At 34.9% G+C, this 16,544-nt stretch overlaps 1 protein-coding gene across 1 annotated transcript in view; it reads right to left on the bottom strand.

Annotated features, from left to right (window-relative positions):
- The window catches only part of cdh22 (cadherin 22), a 104,152-nt gene that overhangs the window by 25,777 nt on the left and 61,831 nt on the right, over positions 1-16,544 (bottom strand). The window contains exons 6-8 of the mRNA XM_015052492.1: positions 14,998-15,254; positions 11,145-11,281; positions 4,980-5,101 (exon numbers count right to left, since the gene is read on the bottom strand). Coding sequence (XP_014907978.1) covers positions 4,980-5,101; positions 11,145-11,281; positions 14,998-15,254 — 516 coding nt within the window. The remainder of the gene's footprint in view (positions 1-4,979; positions 5,102-11,144; positions 11,282-14,997; positions 15,255-16,544) is intronic.

The following is a 16,544-nucleotide window of genomic DNA, read 5'->3' as shown; positions in this document are numbered from 1 at the left end:
TATATATATATATATATATATATATATATATATATATATATATATATACTACTGACACAAATTAATACTGGTACAGTTTTCATCTAGGCGTGAAATCTGCTATTGTATCTGACCGTCTTAAATATTTTAGAGACAACAAACAACAAAAGGACGAGGCATTTGGTGAGTCGGACAAATGACTCATACAGTCTCCTATGAATGTCTAGCAAGTCTGGGAGTGAGACAGTGTTTTTGTTCTCTGATTTGTTGTAACTTTAGTGTATATACCCAATGTGTCTTGTTTGTTTTTCTATTTCTTCTCCATGTATATGAGGTGAGCGAGTGTTACATACATGAGCATCATCAGTGTGCGTGTGCATGTTTCAACCTTAACATTTAACTATGTCTCCCGAGGTTTGGAGGTCGGCGGTGCTGTGGCTAAACTGAGGTGATCTGTCGCAGTGACCCAATCCATCAGTTGAGACAACACGGTGAAGTTGACAGGCCACTGTTACCCAAGGCAATGTTTTGTCCAAACAGCCCTTTTTTGTTCACATTGCACTATATGATATCTGTCCCTTTGTATTTTGTCAAGAAAATACCACAGGATCAGGGAAGGGTTGACCATGGAAATTGTAGTTCACATTTAATAAAGACAAAACTACAGAATTAAGGAGAGATTTTAAGTCAAATCAGAATTTGCCATGAAGGAAACTGTTAATTCTGCTTACTTTGAACATGTTTACAAAGCTATGAGATACATGAAACACAATTTTAATTCTTTAGATTGTCACACTTTACCTCTAACTTTCTGGTAGAGTTGGACTACATACCAAATGACTGAACCAGTGAATGAGTGACATTCTTTTGGTACTGCTAAAATGAATGTGAGCCTGACCCTGGCTACAGATGTAAAACAGCTGCTAAAAGAAAACAAAGTAATTAGAAGACAGAAAAAAAATTCCAAAGGTTTAGATAGTGACATAGCAAGCCATCAAATCCAAATCCACACCCCTATTGTTGCTGACAGTTAAATAAATGAAGAGGAGGGAATACTTGCATATTGTATCACCGTCTGTTGGGGATGTCTGCTTAATTTCCCATCACAAGTCAGGAAAAAATATTTATACCGATCTATCTTTGTCATGTAAATATATTAGTCAAGGCCTAAAGAAAACACTCTGTATTTCAATGGTCCCAGGTTGAGCAGAGTTCACAATGAAAACATGTTTAACCCATGTCATTTACTTATTATTTTGCTCCTACCTAACCTCTCTCTCCCCCCTAGTGTATTTTCCTTCTAAACACAAAAATGATTGTGTTGCCAGCCCTCAAATAGGATCAAACACAACCGCAGTTGAAAGGTTTAGGTAAATCTGATTTTCTCTGTGGTTCCACTAAAAGCAAGAGCTGAGCCAGAAATCCGACACTTTGTGAACAAAACTGGGAGATAACGCAGCACAAAGCAGGCCACAATGGAACAACCCTTTTTAGCTTAGTAAACCAGGGTTTGATCTGATATATCAAGAGTGTGACAGCAAAGGATGTGTGAGTGCGGTGGGTGTTCTTGCAAGCCTTTATTATACTGTATGTCTCTACAGAGACAGGTATCGAGATGTAACAAGGGATACAAAATAAAATAGATGATGTCTGCCCCATTGTTATACTGACATCCAAGTTGAACTGTCTATGAAAAATAATTACTGCTTACCTATAATTAGTAAGAACAAAGTCAGGCAATCAATCATGCACAATGAATCATGGCTCAAACTAGATTTCAGCCAAACCATGAAAAAAAAAAAAAAAAAAAAAAAAACAACCAGTGTCCACCCCTCTTATTGAAAGTTTTGCATCTTAAGCTTAAGCTGGTTAATTAATATCAGTCAATTTAAATAATTCCAGGTGGTCTGTGTGCTGAATTAATCATAAACAAACTAACGGTGAATAAAGCAACCATAACTCAGATGCAGCAACTGACTAGCATGCGCATTCTGAGAGTCCAGAGGGAAATGCATTAGGCAAAGGAGGGACACACACCAGCATCTGCTAATTCCAGGTAAAAGTAAATTTGACTTAATTATAGCCATTTCTGAAAACTGCTGTTTTTTCCAAGCTTCCAAATTGATCAACAACGTACAAGGGAACTAGAACAAAATGAATCTCATTTTACAATAACAAAATCTGTCTGTTGATGTACATACCCCAAGGCTATTCTTTTGGCAGTGTTTTTTTGTTACTGAACAAACAATTGCATCTTTGCTAACTGTAGACATGAAAGAACTACAGGATTTCAGACAACAACCCTTTAGTTCAATACAACCTTTGAATTTTGACATCTAAATTACAGGTAAAGTAAAACTCTGTGTGTACATAAGACAATCTGGTGGTTTGTATAGAAATACTGCAGTCTAGAAATACTGCAAATTATATTGTAATGTATTTCTCTGAAACAGAATGAAGGTACAGGCCATTTGCCATAATGACCCAAAATGCATTTTCTTCTTTTGAGGGGAATTGCGGCAACCCTTTTTGCTCGAAATAGCTAAGGGGTGTCCTACATGTTTCACAGTTGAAAACTCCACAACCAAATGGTAAGTGGGAATCACTGTGTGACCATCCACAACTCAGCTACTCAAAATGTACAAATTAAATTATGATAAGAAAATAAAATGAAAAAAAAATGAAATTTATTGATTAAGCATTTTCACTATTTAATTTAAATGAATGAATTAATTTATTTAACAGGGACAAAGCATACAAACGTAGAACACAACAAGTCTGTCACTTGTGCACCAAGCGTACGTAGCTACAGCTAACTCGCAACTCCAGTGGCCGACTGGGCATTTCAATACATGGAAATTCATTGATCCCTCACAATAACGTGGTTCCCCTTTCATGGTCTTGCTGCTTCGTGGATTTTTTTTTTTTTTTTTTGTGCAGTTCTTCTCACAGTGCATTGTGTTCTGCATCCAGATTGGCTAAAATATACGTAATATAGATTGGCCATTCAGGAGATGGAAACTGAAACTTTGAATGCCTGCTGAAAAAAAAACTGTGGCTGGAGGCTCTGCCGTTAGATACAGCTGTGAATCTCACAAAGCAGCTTGGAGGAGACGGCGTTAAAGACGCAACTCCAGATGACATTAATACCGTGATTGATGCACACGCACATCCGCTGACCTGAAAACAGGTTTTGTTCTTTGGTTTCAATGTAGAGTATTTAATTATGCTCCCTAATAGTTGTAAAAAAATAAAGGTAACTACTTCGCGGATTTCACTTATCGCAGGTTATTTTCGGAACGCAACCCCCGCAAAAAACGAGGGATCACTATACATGACATGCAAAATATAAATAAAAAAACAATACATACATTTGCCCGCCTACATATTCATATAGTACATGGTAAAACAGCACAAAAGGATCAACAAAAGTATATATATGAATTTTTTAATGCCATAGTTTAATGTTTATATTGTTTATTCATAATAACAACATGAAATATGTTCCTGGCTTTATCTCTCTAGTGAGAGCAAAAGAAAATGTAATTTTCTTTTTAGCGGGAAGACTAATCATCTCGTTGTGATTAGGAGCTGAAGGTTAATGTGGGCTTTTTGCAGATGGGGAAAGGAGCTGGGAGTGGGAGAGATCAGACCAGGCAGTGCTCAGCTGAGGCTCAGACTGGCAGTATAGCAGAGGCACAAGGGGGCTATAAGTGGTTAAGAGCCTATGGATCAATGAGAGGAGAGGCCTGAGCCTCATTACACATGTAAATGCAGCTTCCAACATGGGGGCCCTACTTTAAAGTCTCGCTGTTTTAATTATTCCTTTACTCTGCCCATGATAATTGGGTCTAACTCTGCCCAAGGCCTGTTGGCGGTGTAAGGTGAATAAAACTCCCTAATTACTTTGTCTATTTTTTAATCGTTATCAACTGAAAGACCTGGACCTCTATATTATTGGAAGGCAACAGCGCCTTTTGTCTTGGCTATCCAGACAGGAACGTCCAATCAATCATCACTGTTTGGTTGGTGCATGGTAAAAAGGCCCTTTGCCCTAAACTTATTAAAAATGTTGGACTTTTCAGATGTTCCCGCGGTTTCCTATTTGTTTATGTTGTGGAAAATAAACAAATGAATTGAATTTTAATGTTATAGCCTAAGGAACACACTTCTATCAAACAAAAGTTTACACATCACAAAGTAATCCTTTATAGTGGAATAATCTCATATTCATTTAAATATTATTTCCAAGAATATTTTCTAAAAAGCAAATACCTGCAATTTCTTGCAAGGTCATGTAGATTGATTGTTAACTGGTTCATGTTCAGAAAAATTTTTCTTGTTCTGTGTAAGGTTTTTTTTACTTCAAATGTTTTCAAAAACGCTTTACAAATGCATAAACGTCTACAAATTTAAAGACAAACATATGTGAATTATTTATTTTTTTACAGAATTTCTAACAAAGAAAAGAAATGCAACACTGACTCATGTGCCAATTAAACACATGGAAATCCTCATAAGCCTTCAGTTATGTTAAACTTAGGCTTAAAAAGATCAGGATATTACTTGTGCTTATGTGACAAATCCCTTGAAATCTACAGCTTTTTATTTTAAGTTAAGATAATATGTTATAGTCTAATGAAATCCATCGTAAGTCATTGAAAAAAATTATGTTTTGTTGAAAGGTAAAATTCTTAACATAGATTAAATACTTTCTTTTAGTTAAAACTTATTATAGGAGTATGCAAACACATGCAAAAAACATAATGTATTTTTCTTTCTACATATAATCTATCTATTATATTAAATATGAAAAAAAAAATCATGTCACAAATACCTGGTATTTTAACAAAAGTGGGTAAACTTTTGAGAACAACTGCTCCGTGCCACATGTGAATGTGTCTTTCAGAGTTATGTCCTTTGTTTGAAATTGGGCAATTAATATATATTTAGCAGATATTTTTGTATTAAAATAAAAAAAGAAAAAGTAAGAATCATACCTGGCCTGGCTTGGCATCTTCACATATAGCAGCTTCATATGGTGTAGCCAGTTCAGGAGGATTGTCATTTACATCCAGGATCCGAATACTAATGGCTGAAAAGGACGCCATTGTGTGGTTATCTGTAGAAAAGCACAGAAAGTATTTAGACGTGGGAATTCTTCACTGCACCAATTCAGAACAAAAGTCAAGTCAAAAAGCTGCAAGACTAGCAGGTCTAATTCTTACCTAAATACAGAATTCATAAACAAAACAAAGCAATACAGTCAAGGTCAGCAGAGAAAATAATGCCAGTGATGAACAGGCCACTTGTAATGAGTCATTCACTTTAAAAGCAATCCCTTCTCCTGAGCAAGTATATGGTGACAGTGGGAAGGAATTGTTTTCAACAGGAAGAAATCTCCAATGGAACAAACTATATATAGTTTGGCACAATGCTAAACTATGTGTGTGTATATATATATATATATATATATATATATATATATATATATGCACTCCCAAAACAATTTTCATTTTCTCAATGGACCAAAATGTGAATGAAAAAATGAAAAAGATATATAATTACCACAATTAGGACTCACTTCAAATTAGCAACATTTTTGTTTGAGTCTTAATTCTCATTCTTAATGATATGATAATATTGCATATAGTTTCAGTCATGCTCACAAAACATTGTGTACAATAAGGACAGAAGCCTCAGGGCCACTGAATGTGTCTATGTGTAGTGTGTGTGCATATGCGAAAGTACAAGTTTGTACACAAAACAAAAGAAGAGTCAGAGAACATTATGTGGGAGCTTAATGAACGATCTGGTTGCTTGCAGCGCTGGTGTGGGTATCCTGGTTAATTAGAATACACAGTCCAGGAATAAATCAGCATGCACAACTAACACATTTGAGCGGCACCCCACAGAAAATACAGCAACAGCTTACCCATCGATAAAAATAGTCCACACAAACTTCTACTGCTAGAGGTATTACATTGGATGTATAAAATGTGCTTAACATCGGTAGGGAGTCAAGTGCAACATACTCAAATAATAATACAAATTGGTTGTTTACAGAAAAATAAGACAAAAGTAAATATGCCACAGACTAATTGAGAATAAAGCATGGCTTGATGCACCAAACACAGTAAAACAAAGCAATTCGACTTAGCATGCTGGAGAGGGGTTATCAAGCTCTCACCCGCTGTCTCACCTCAAAAATCTATGTATAATACAAGGTTTGACAAATAGCATAAACTTTACATAATTACAAGATTTTTACAAACTAGTTTATGTTGAACAGAAACATAAGTACTCTGAGTTCCAGTGCTGAACAGCTCTGTTCTTCTGTTTCTGCTTCTATTAAGGTTCTTAGTATACAACTCAGCAAATGTCAAATTTTATACCCTCTAGATTTTAACTTGAAGAGATCCAAACAGATTTATCAAATCGAGACAAAATGGACCATCTAGCATTTCAATTAAAATAAAAACAGGTTCTTTCATGTGGACGAAGTGGTACTCTTCCAAATCCGTCTTCAGACAGGGAAAAAAAGATAATAATAATAATACAAGGGTTTCAACAGCCTATTGGCATGCTATGTATCTTTGCAACGCAGACTAGCTGTCGAGAATCATACGGCGGGAACGTCTCTCAGGCACTGCATTATGCTGACATTACTTCAAGAAGACAGATAGAGGATGTGAGCGGGTGTGTCTGTCTTTGCATGCGACTAGGTATCTGGGGTGTTATAGAGCTTGTGACCAAATGGTTCAATGTTGCTGGAGGAAATTGTTTGGTTTAAAGTGTCACTTTTGTCAGGAGCAAAAAATGAAGATACAAATGTACTCGACTGTGCCTGAGTTTGGTCTCTCCATTGAGCCAAGGCAGGAAAGTGGAGTGCAAAATATCAGTGGGAAATTATAGGAGAAACCTGTCAGACTCACATAATGAATCACAAGACAAATACAAAAATTGCCAAATTTTGTACACATCTTTACATTTAGATAAAAACAAAGCAAAAAAAAAAAAAAGAGACACGCACAAACTACTATTTCTAATGAAATAATGTCCTACAGGTATGCATCAACATTCTCATTTCAGATTAACTCCACTGAGGTTGTGTTAATACACCTTATAAAGTACTGTACTCATATGTAGTAATGCAACATTTTTGGTTGGAGAGCCAACAGTAATTCTATGTATACCTACCTTTGATGTTTGAATCGTGTAAATTAACAGGTGAGCCCACAGTCAGTGAGGCACTGACAGCACTACAACATTTGGCATATTGGTCAGCCTTTGTGTCTTAGAGAAACAAAAGGCTAAAATAAAATTTCCAGTGCATAGCATGCCTTATAAAAGTACTATTACACATTTTATCATACTGCATGACAAACGTCAATATTTTTGGTGACAGACAACACAAGTTGTGAATAATTCTTAAATAGGAGCAAAATCTTCAGACTAGAAACTTCATGTAGTCATTTCTTATTTCTGAACCCATGAAGCACCATCTTTGAGATCTGATCAGAGTTGCTCCATCATAAAAGAATCCAAATGAAACATTAAAGTTTGCAGACTAACATGTGAACACGTTTTTTACCTAACCAGTTACAAATAAGAGGATATGAAATGTAACAGTCAGTTATATGATAAAACACCCCGCAGTAAATAAACAGTATTAAAACATGATTTTTGTTCATCTATGAAAAATTATTCAGTTCTTTTGAACAATCAAAAGTTATTGTTCTTCACTATTGTCCCTTAACTGCGGAGGATAAATCAAAGTTGGCAGTCAATATCTCTCACAACAGGAAACCAGTGACGGATTAGCTAATTAGACTTAAAATTTTGTTCTTATCTAAAAATGTTACATTAAGATTGTACTTTTTTGCTTGGTAGTAATATGCTTTCACAACAGAGAAAGTAATTCTACTCATTTAACAACATACTGGTTACAATGACTTATGCAACTGACTGTGCTTAATATAGCTACATAGCAATGAAATTAATTTAGAGAGCTCTAAATTAGTCATAACCCCTGACCTTTGTTGATTATGCTAACATGGTGAATATTTGAAAAGCTCAAGCAGAAAACTGTTTCACAGTATTGTGAGACACAGTAATAACATGTAATAACATCTTGATCTGACAGTTTCTATTAAACAAAAAAGACTATTAATCCCATTAAATACATTATAATGTTGCTTAACTACAGTTTAAATCAATAACTTAATTGCTTATATGTATTTATATGTACAAATAATTACATATAAGCAATTGAAAAGACTTGAAAAAGAAAATCTTTGTAATTCTACAACTGTATTTTTTTATATATATGTTATATGAGATTCCTATTTCTATTCCTATACTTTTCGCATATGACTAGTATGGCTGTGCCCAAATATATGGCTGAGTAATAACAATGCATTTCTCTGATTCTGTATCATTAGGTATTCACATGTTTGTTGACAGGTGCTTTGCAATGCAATACAATGCTCATTCAAATGTGACAAATTAAACTCTGTTGTGCATTAGGCTATCTGCAAACGGTAACAACCCCTTATCTGTTCTTTATTACTGAATTTAATCTAATTTTGCTTCCATGTTTAATTTCGCCTATGCATTTGCATATATTTTGCATATAAAACTGTTTTGGTTTTCAGTTTAATGTTCCTTTCATATTTCACATCCCTGAACCTCTTTATCTTCCTTCAACGTGTTCCCAACAGTGTGTGATTCGTTTGGACATACAAGGGATAATGTTCAAACATTCTAAGAGTCAAAAGGTCTGCATGTGTTTGCCAGACAGAAAGTGTAGGGAAATTATGCAATGGTAAACATCTTTTCCATGCAATAGAGCGAGAGATAAAGACTTTCAGCATCTTCGGTATGTTTTTGCCCTCAGGGTGAAGCTCTTTTTTCCACCTACCTGTCTAGGTGAAAAAGCAGTTTTGCAAGGTGGTATCATACTCGCTATCAGTTCTCGAAAATTATATGTCACTCCAACTTAACCTGATACATTTCTATAGAGGAGACTGCCAAGAAACTTGAGTACTCTGCTAGTGACAGTGTATTAAACGCTTCTCTTGTACTTGGAAGGTACTGCACTCCCTACATGGAAGACAAGCACTATACAGATGAGAGGTTGTTTCATCTTTCATTGTACCAGTGTCTTCAGATGTAGCTGAAGACTATTAACTGGGTAAAGTTGAAGACATGCTGTGCTTGCAAATGTTCAGAATTAGCAGGATATGTGTTGTAATTTTACCAAAAGTAACTTTCCTAAGATTAGATGCATGAGGCATTTAGTTCACTTTTAGGGTACACTTTAACCTTAAGATTCACTCAATATGAACTGTCAGGAAATTGTTTTTTTCTTGTGCAGTACTGATATATGCACAATAAAGAAGTTCAAAGGTCTATAATGGACTGGAATAATTGAGGGTAATGCCACAAATAAGACTTTAACAATGTCTTCAAACAACCTGACCTTGTGGCTCTCTTAGTCCTAAAAGAGAATAAAATAATTATGGTTAAAATGAAGTTAGTTGTTTAAATGCTCCAAGTAGCCTCTTTTAAAGAGTAAACAGTCAAAACCTCTTCCAATTTCCATCTCTCTTGTGACCTTATTTTTTCTTTGTGTCTATGTTTTCCCCTTTCTTTCTCTCGCCTGTCTGTGTGTCTGAGCTCTCCAGACTTTGTGAGCTAACAGCCGATAAAGAAACATACTGGGTGGGCATTCTAATGCCACTGACCACAGACTTTGTCTATGTAGATGCTTCTGTGGTTGTCAGTGCAAGAAGCTTTATCTTTCAAGCACAGGCATGTGTTTATGTCTAACACTGAAAGGTGCTGGGCAGCATTAAATGTTCAATTACCATTTAAATGTGCCTTACCCATGGTGTCATGCACAAAAAGAAACCAATTAGTCCAGGAGGATTCAAACTGCTTAGGTTTTGCCTTAACATTTCTGTAGGATAACACTGCATTCAATCCGGTTTTGGTTGAAGTGATTATTAAAGAAATTAGATTCTGGGGAGAAACACAGCAGGAAAAAAAATAAAATAAAGAATTTTTTAATGTTGTCTTGTTTATGGCATTGTTTCCTTTGTCCCTCTCAGTGTGATGTAAGATCTCTGTCAGATGCAGAATCCAATCTATTCAGCCATCACTACAATCCCAAAATCACTCCATCTGAATAAGATTGAAAAAGTGAGAAACTCCAGGTCTTATCCATTTTCAAGTTTTCTTCTAATGGCATAGTAATAACTTTCCTGCTATAAGTTATTACATTCTTTATTTTTTTGCTAAGACAAACACCCATTGAGATGAAAAAAGAAATGTTCTCCAATCATTTTTAGCATTGTGTTTTGTAAGCCGAAGGAGTAAAATGATTACTTTATTTCTGGAATAAAAAATAAAAAATAAAAAAAACAGAATCAAGTACATGGATGACTACACCAACAACTCAGATGTCCCTGATGACTACATCAAGAGCTTTGATTTAAAAGACAGTTAGCATACCATACAAGTGCTGTGTTACTTATACATCCACATGCATCACTGGTGTGTTGATTTAATTATAAGCAAGCACAATCACAACATGGTCATCTACTTGTGCCCATGTAAATGACCATAATACCACATTACTGGTAATATGGTCATCATCACCAAAGACGACCATATTTTTGAGAAACTAAAACTTTATCTAGTACAGATTAAAGACAATGTTTGTAATTTGTGGTTGTAGCTCATAAAAGTGTAAACATTTCATCAAAAGGGGTCCAAACAACTCAATATGTTCAATATGTTACATTGCATCTCAAATAAAGTGCACACTATAAACAACTTGACGGTAGTTCATGTACTTTAGTAGCAATGTAGTTTAGCAATTATCATTTCAAATGATTATAAACTAAATTGTGTCCCAATAATATAAAGGTTTAATTTCAGATTTTTTTTTTGCTCATTTCATTAGATAAGTGTATATATGTATAATATGATAATTAGACAAAAATACATTTTTAATCATATTGCTGCTTATGGAAATAATTCCACAGGGTGACTTTTTTAATTGTTATTTTTATCATATACAAATTTCTGATTTGGCATTTGCTGATTAATGGTAATTAACAATCAGTGTTATAAAGATAAAACAGAAATCCATGTACCTGCTTCTACAGCCTTCACAGTGATGTTGTGCCATCCTGCCGTCTCTCTGTCCAAAATCTTCCCTAACGTAATGGCACCAGACTCAGCGTCAATATGGAAGATCATGTCGTGGTCTGTTGTCGGATCAATGGAAAACCTGATGTAAAAAAATAAATAAATAAAGACATACAATAAAATACAGAGATTTAAAAGAAACTGTGCATCACATTTCTCATATTATGTTTTAAGTTTCTGTTATTTACTTATTTTTTTGGATTTCCTAAAAGTTTTAAAATAAAAGTGATATAGTGCTTAAAATAAATAAGCAATTAGTTGCTCAAATCCATTAGGCTTAGACCTGCTTTCTAAGCACTTTGAATTGCCTTGTTGCTGAAAATGCGCTATATAAAATTACCTTTCCTTACCTTATGGTTGTTCTACTCAGTTAAGTTAAATATAATGAATAGACAAACAATAAATCTTCTAAATATGCTTAATATTATATAATTTTGTTTCAACAAAACTATATTAAAGAATCAAAAATATAAGGCTGTACTTAAAAATCAATAATCCAGCTAAAATGTTGGTCAAAATGGAGAAAATTGGCAAATGCAGTGTTAGTTGAAGCATTAATAAGATCCATGAAGCCATATAGTCACACTTTCTGAGGGAGGCGCAAAATATAAAAGTTTCATTGTGCACTCAAGCCAAACCATAAATGAATGTTTGCTTCTATGGGGTACTGGCTGCTCTCAGAAGAGTGGTGAGTAAACAAAAAAATGCTGAAAGGTTGCTTTGTTCTTAGTTCTTCTCTCCAACAGCACACACACACGCACACGCACACACACACACACACACACACACACACACACACACACACACACACCTACACGCAGACTGACAAAGATGTGCCCATGTAGATGGCTTTCTTGGGCCCCCATAAAGTAAAAATAAAGAAATACAAGCTCTATCAGTTCTTATGGCTTCTGTCAGCCAGAATTCTTATGGTTTCATTAAAACAGAAGCTAGGTGATGTACACATAAAAAAAAAATGTAATCGTAAGGCAGCGCGAGATAAAAACACTGGACTTTGAGTCTTGAATAGATCATAAAACAAGATGTGTTAACAGAACAATTTATGTTTGTGTATAAATTGTACTCATAAAGGTAAATTTATGAAAACAGACTGAAAATTTTTGCTTTGCTCTCATAATGTAGCTAATGAAAAATAATGTGGTGACACATTCTGACACAGCAAACACTGGAATGTACTTGTAAGGCTAAATGCACTGAAATATCAAAATATCTAAAATATTTCATCTTAATCATTCCACCTTCAACTTTGCTTCATCCATAAAGATGTTAACTGAAGGCACAAGCTCCAAACCTTAAAACTATCAGGTTACACTGAGAGGTTTAATAATACCCCTTTTTTTGTTGTTTTGTTTTTCTATATGGGAGCTGGAGCACAAACATGCAGAAAAGCTGCAAATCTGAACTTCTTTCTTCGACCATATGAAAGAACAACACAGAAGAATTTAACAGGATTCAAGATTTGCCAGCTAATATGCTAAAGACAAACATCATGGTGGGTAATTCCATGATAAAGTTCACGTGAAATACAACAAATTGTAGTAACAGTCATAGGCATGAAAGGAGGGGATGTTATGTAAAAATTACATTTTTGAGCTCCGTGTCATGTTGTGCTATTCCTTCTACAAAAACATATCTTTTATGCATGTTTGAGAAATCCTTGATTCTCCGGGGGCACCCGTTCGCAGTGCATAAACATTTGCTCTCACAATGTGTTGCATATTTCCACAAAATTCCTCCTTGGAGTTGGAGTCTCCAGCTGAGCTTCTCCTCCCCTGTGCCTTCCCCACTGGTGATAGGTATAAGCTCATTATACAAACTACTCTCAGTTCAACACTTCTAATAACGCTTGTCTTTACAGTATAATTCTACACATAGAACACAGTTGAAGCCAGAAGCGTACCCCGAATGAAAGAGTAAATTCACTGACTCCGCCCCCAGAATCAGAGGTTCCCACCGAAGCGAAGTGACGCGACAGAAGCCAAGTCATTGCAGAACAATTTACTTTCCACATGCCTGAGTTATTTACCACGCTTGGTAAGTAAATTTTTCTGAGATGGTTTATATAACTATTATTTTGAGTTGAGACCAATCTGTATGACACCGCATTGTTTGGTGATAGCATACTTGGCTTAGCACACCGAATGCTTGTTTAATGCATCTACATGGACACTCTGCTAAAACATACAGTAGTTATGTTTACAAAGGACTATTTCCAGATTTACAATAAACAATATTACAAGCAAGAAAATGCCTGTCTGACCTATGTCACAAAAATGCATCATCCCACAATAAGTTTAACTGCTGCATCCTTCATGGAGAAAGCAGTCAAGTGTGTTGTGACTTTTACTCAGTAAAATGGGTTGCACCTACATTCGGAGAACACCAGTGTATATATATCATGATGTAAGGCAAGTGCAAACTATTTATTTTAACTGTGCAGTAAAAGTGCTACTATATTTTAAAGTGACTAGTTTTTCACAATGTTTCTTCTTGGAAAAAGACTGAGGTCTAGTTATGTGTCTGTATATCAAAGCAAAAGGGATGAGAGTTCTTACCAGAAGAACAGGCTGGGCTGAATTGCTACCCTGCTTAGAACTAACAATATGTTTCTATCTACAATAGTAATTATTTGCTATTTTCTACAACTACAAAATTGTATAACGGTGTTTTTGTTGAAGAAAGCCCTATCGAGCTATTTCAAACAATAACCAATAAAACACTGTGTTCTGAATGCATTATTGTTTTGAATATAAACGTGATGGCCACCTAATCCCAAAGAGCAGGTTCTGTAACTTGCAAACCTCTAGTGATTTAATTTATAGTTTGCTGTTTTTTTTTTTTTTTGTTTTTCTTCCAACACATGAGCTTACAGGTGTTCTCATATTATCCCGAAACGTTCAGCCAGAGCTATTTTAACCGTACCATCGTGTGGTGCTCTATTACACATGGAACATTGGCTGTCATGCATTTTTAATCAAGGTGATGCTTAGGGACCTGTGTGTTGGTTTATGTTGTATTAATAAGACTGGTAAAGCTTTATCTACAGCCTCTCCTCACATTGCAATTACAGTTCAAAGGACATAGAAACCAAAGATCTGGATACTGGTGTACTTTTCAACAACCAAAACTTTGCCTGTATTTTCACTTTATTATAATGAGAAATTAAAAATTAGGTTTATTTTTTTCAGAAATCAGGTATATTTATATTCATAATAATTTCATCCAGTAAATTACATTTCTTTAAATGGAACCTATAACATTTTTAACAGACAGAAAACTTCGGTCCTATTTATGTGCGTCAGCTAAGCACAGCTGATTTTTTATTTTTATAACAACAGAGGTGTACAAAATAAATTATTTTACAAGGCTGTTTAGAGAATGAAGTGTGTGGAATTGGGTGTTGGGGTTTCGAAAAGAAACCTGAACAGTTACTGTTTGTACATTTTTTATTTTTATTTTTTAAGGTCAGAGTTGAAAATACAACAAGAACACCACTTAAATTAGAATTCTGGGAAAGTAAGTGGTTTTCCAGCAGCCTCAGTTTTGCTACACAATATGGCCGCAGCAAGTAGTAGGTATAAACTATTTGCTGGCACTTGAGATATTAAAGAAGCATAATTATGTTTATTCCAGGCAAATAATGTCATTTTATGGCACAATCAAGTAACTAATATCTGTGAAAAAAAGTCTAAAAAACTTATGTACATTACTCAGTCCTTTATGTATTAAATGTAAGGAGAATTCATCAAGCTAGGGGGGGAATTATTTCTTTCATACCTCACAGGTTTGTTAATCACATCTGGATCCCTGGCTGTGACAACGCCAACGAGAGATCCAACTTTAGCATCTTCCTGGACTTCCATGACAGCACCTTCCACTGGTAGAAAGATGGGCGGCTCATCAATATCCGACACAGTGACCTTCACGATTGTCTGATCTCGGAAAGAGCCCAGGTCAACAAAGCGAGAGTCAACGTGTTTATTTACTGCCTCCACAATAACACTGTGGATCCTCTTGCTCTCGAAGTCCAGCGGCTGACAAAAAAAAACAAAAAAAAACAAAACAAAAAATATATACATATACATGTCCACCAAATCAAAATATTCAGCAGTCACTGGGTGAGAGGTAGAGTAAATCCTGAACAGGTCAACAGAGATAACCAGGAACAAAACAGCCATGCACATGCCAAAAGACAATTTCAAGAGACCGTTTGACCTAACAGTCATGTTTTTGGACTTTGAGAGGAAGCTGGACTTCTCTGAGAGTACCCATGTATGCAGAGGAAGAACATAAACATGATGAAGTCATGGAACGTTAATATACCTGATCCTGATGCAGACAAATAAAAGTGAATTAAACCATATTGTTCTAAAATTAAATGCAATATGCTGATTGGGATCACACTCCTACTTCAAAGATATCATAGGTATAGATGTTTCACAAAATCGCCAATATTACCTGGACCCACATTACCAGTGTTTTCAAAGACTTCTTCCCACATGACAGCACAATTATTCAAGTTAAAAAATAAATAAATAAATAAATAAATAAATAAATAAATAAATAAACTTTACAATTACCTTAAATGTTAAATAATAATAAATAAAATATGTGAAAACTTTTGCTATTGCACACATGATCATTTATTTGAAGGCCTTTACACATATTCACCAGGGAAGACATTCAATATGGCAGCACTGTAATTTTTATACAGGAATGAGCATAGATTAAAACACTGCTGGTGGCACTGTGCCAGTAGTGTGGGGGAAAAAGAAAACAGTTTTTACCCCTGTTAAGGTATTTGACCATTGCTTACAGCTCATTTTTTGCCTTTAGGTAATACTCACGGCAACATATCTAATCTAGTTCAAAGTTAATGGTATAATAGCAAAAAAACCCTGAAGTAAGCATATTATACCTATTATAACTGATACTGCTCCGTAATGTATTGAACACAGTCTGGGCTTTTCTCCTGATTCACTGGAACATGCAGTTTCCCATTATCCTGTCTAGAGATAATCACTTTCCGACTAATTCAATAATATCAGTAAGTTGCTTTTCTTTTATTCATGTGAAGACAATGTGTATTTTGTGTATATTATTAATGACATTAGTATAGACACAGGATTTAAAAGCAACCTGGTGGTTGCTGTTTGTCTGATGACCGCAAATCTTACTTTGTCCTCTCCCAGTGCAAAACCGTTCTTGGAAATAATGAACATTACAAAAAAAAAAAAAAAAAAAAAAAAAAAAAAAAAAAAACACCTTATAATGTTTTTTTACAAAAAACACAAAAAAAAAAAAAAAAAAAAAAAATGCAAAAA

This window comes from Poecilia latipinna, unplaced genomic scaffold (genome assembly GCF_001443285.1).
Source record: "Poecilia latipinna isolate Pla-1442-1.1 unplaced genomic scaffold, P_latipinna-1.0 Scaffold1114, whole genome shotgun sequence".
NCBI lineage: Eukaryota > Metazoa > Chordata > Actinopteri > Cyprinodontiformes > Poeciliidae > Poecilia > Poecilia latipinna.
This window is presented reverse-complemented; position numbering and strand designations above follow the sequence as displayed.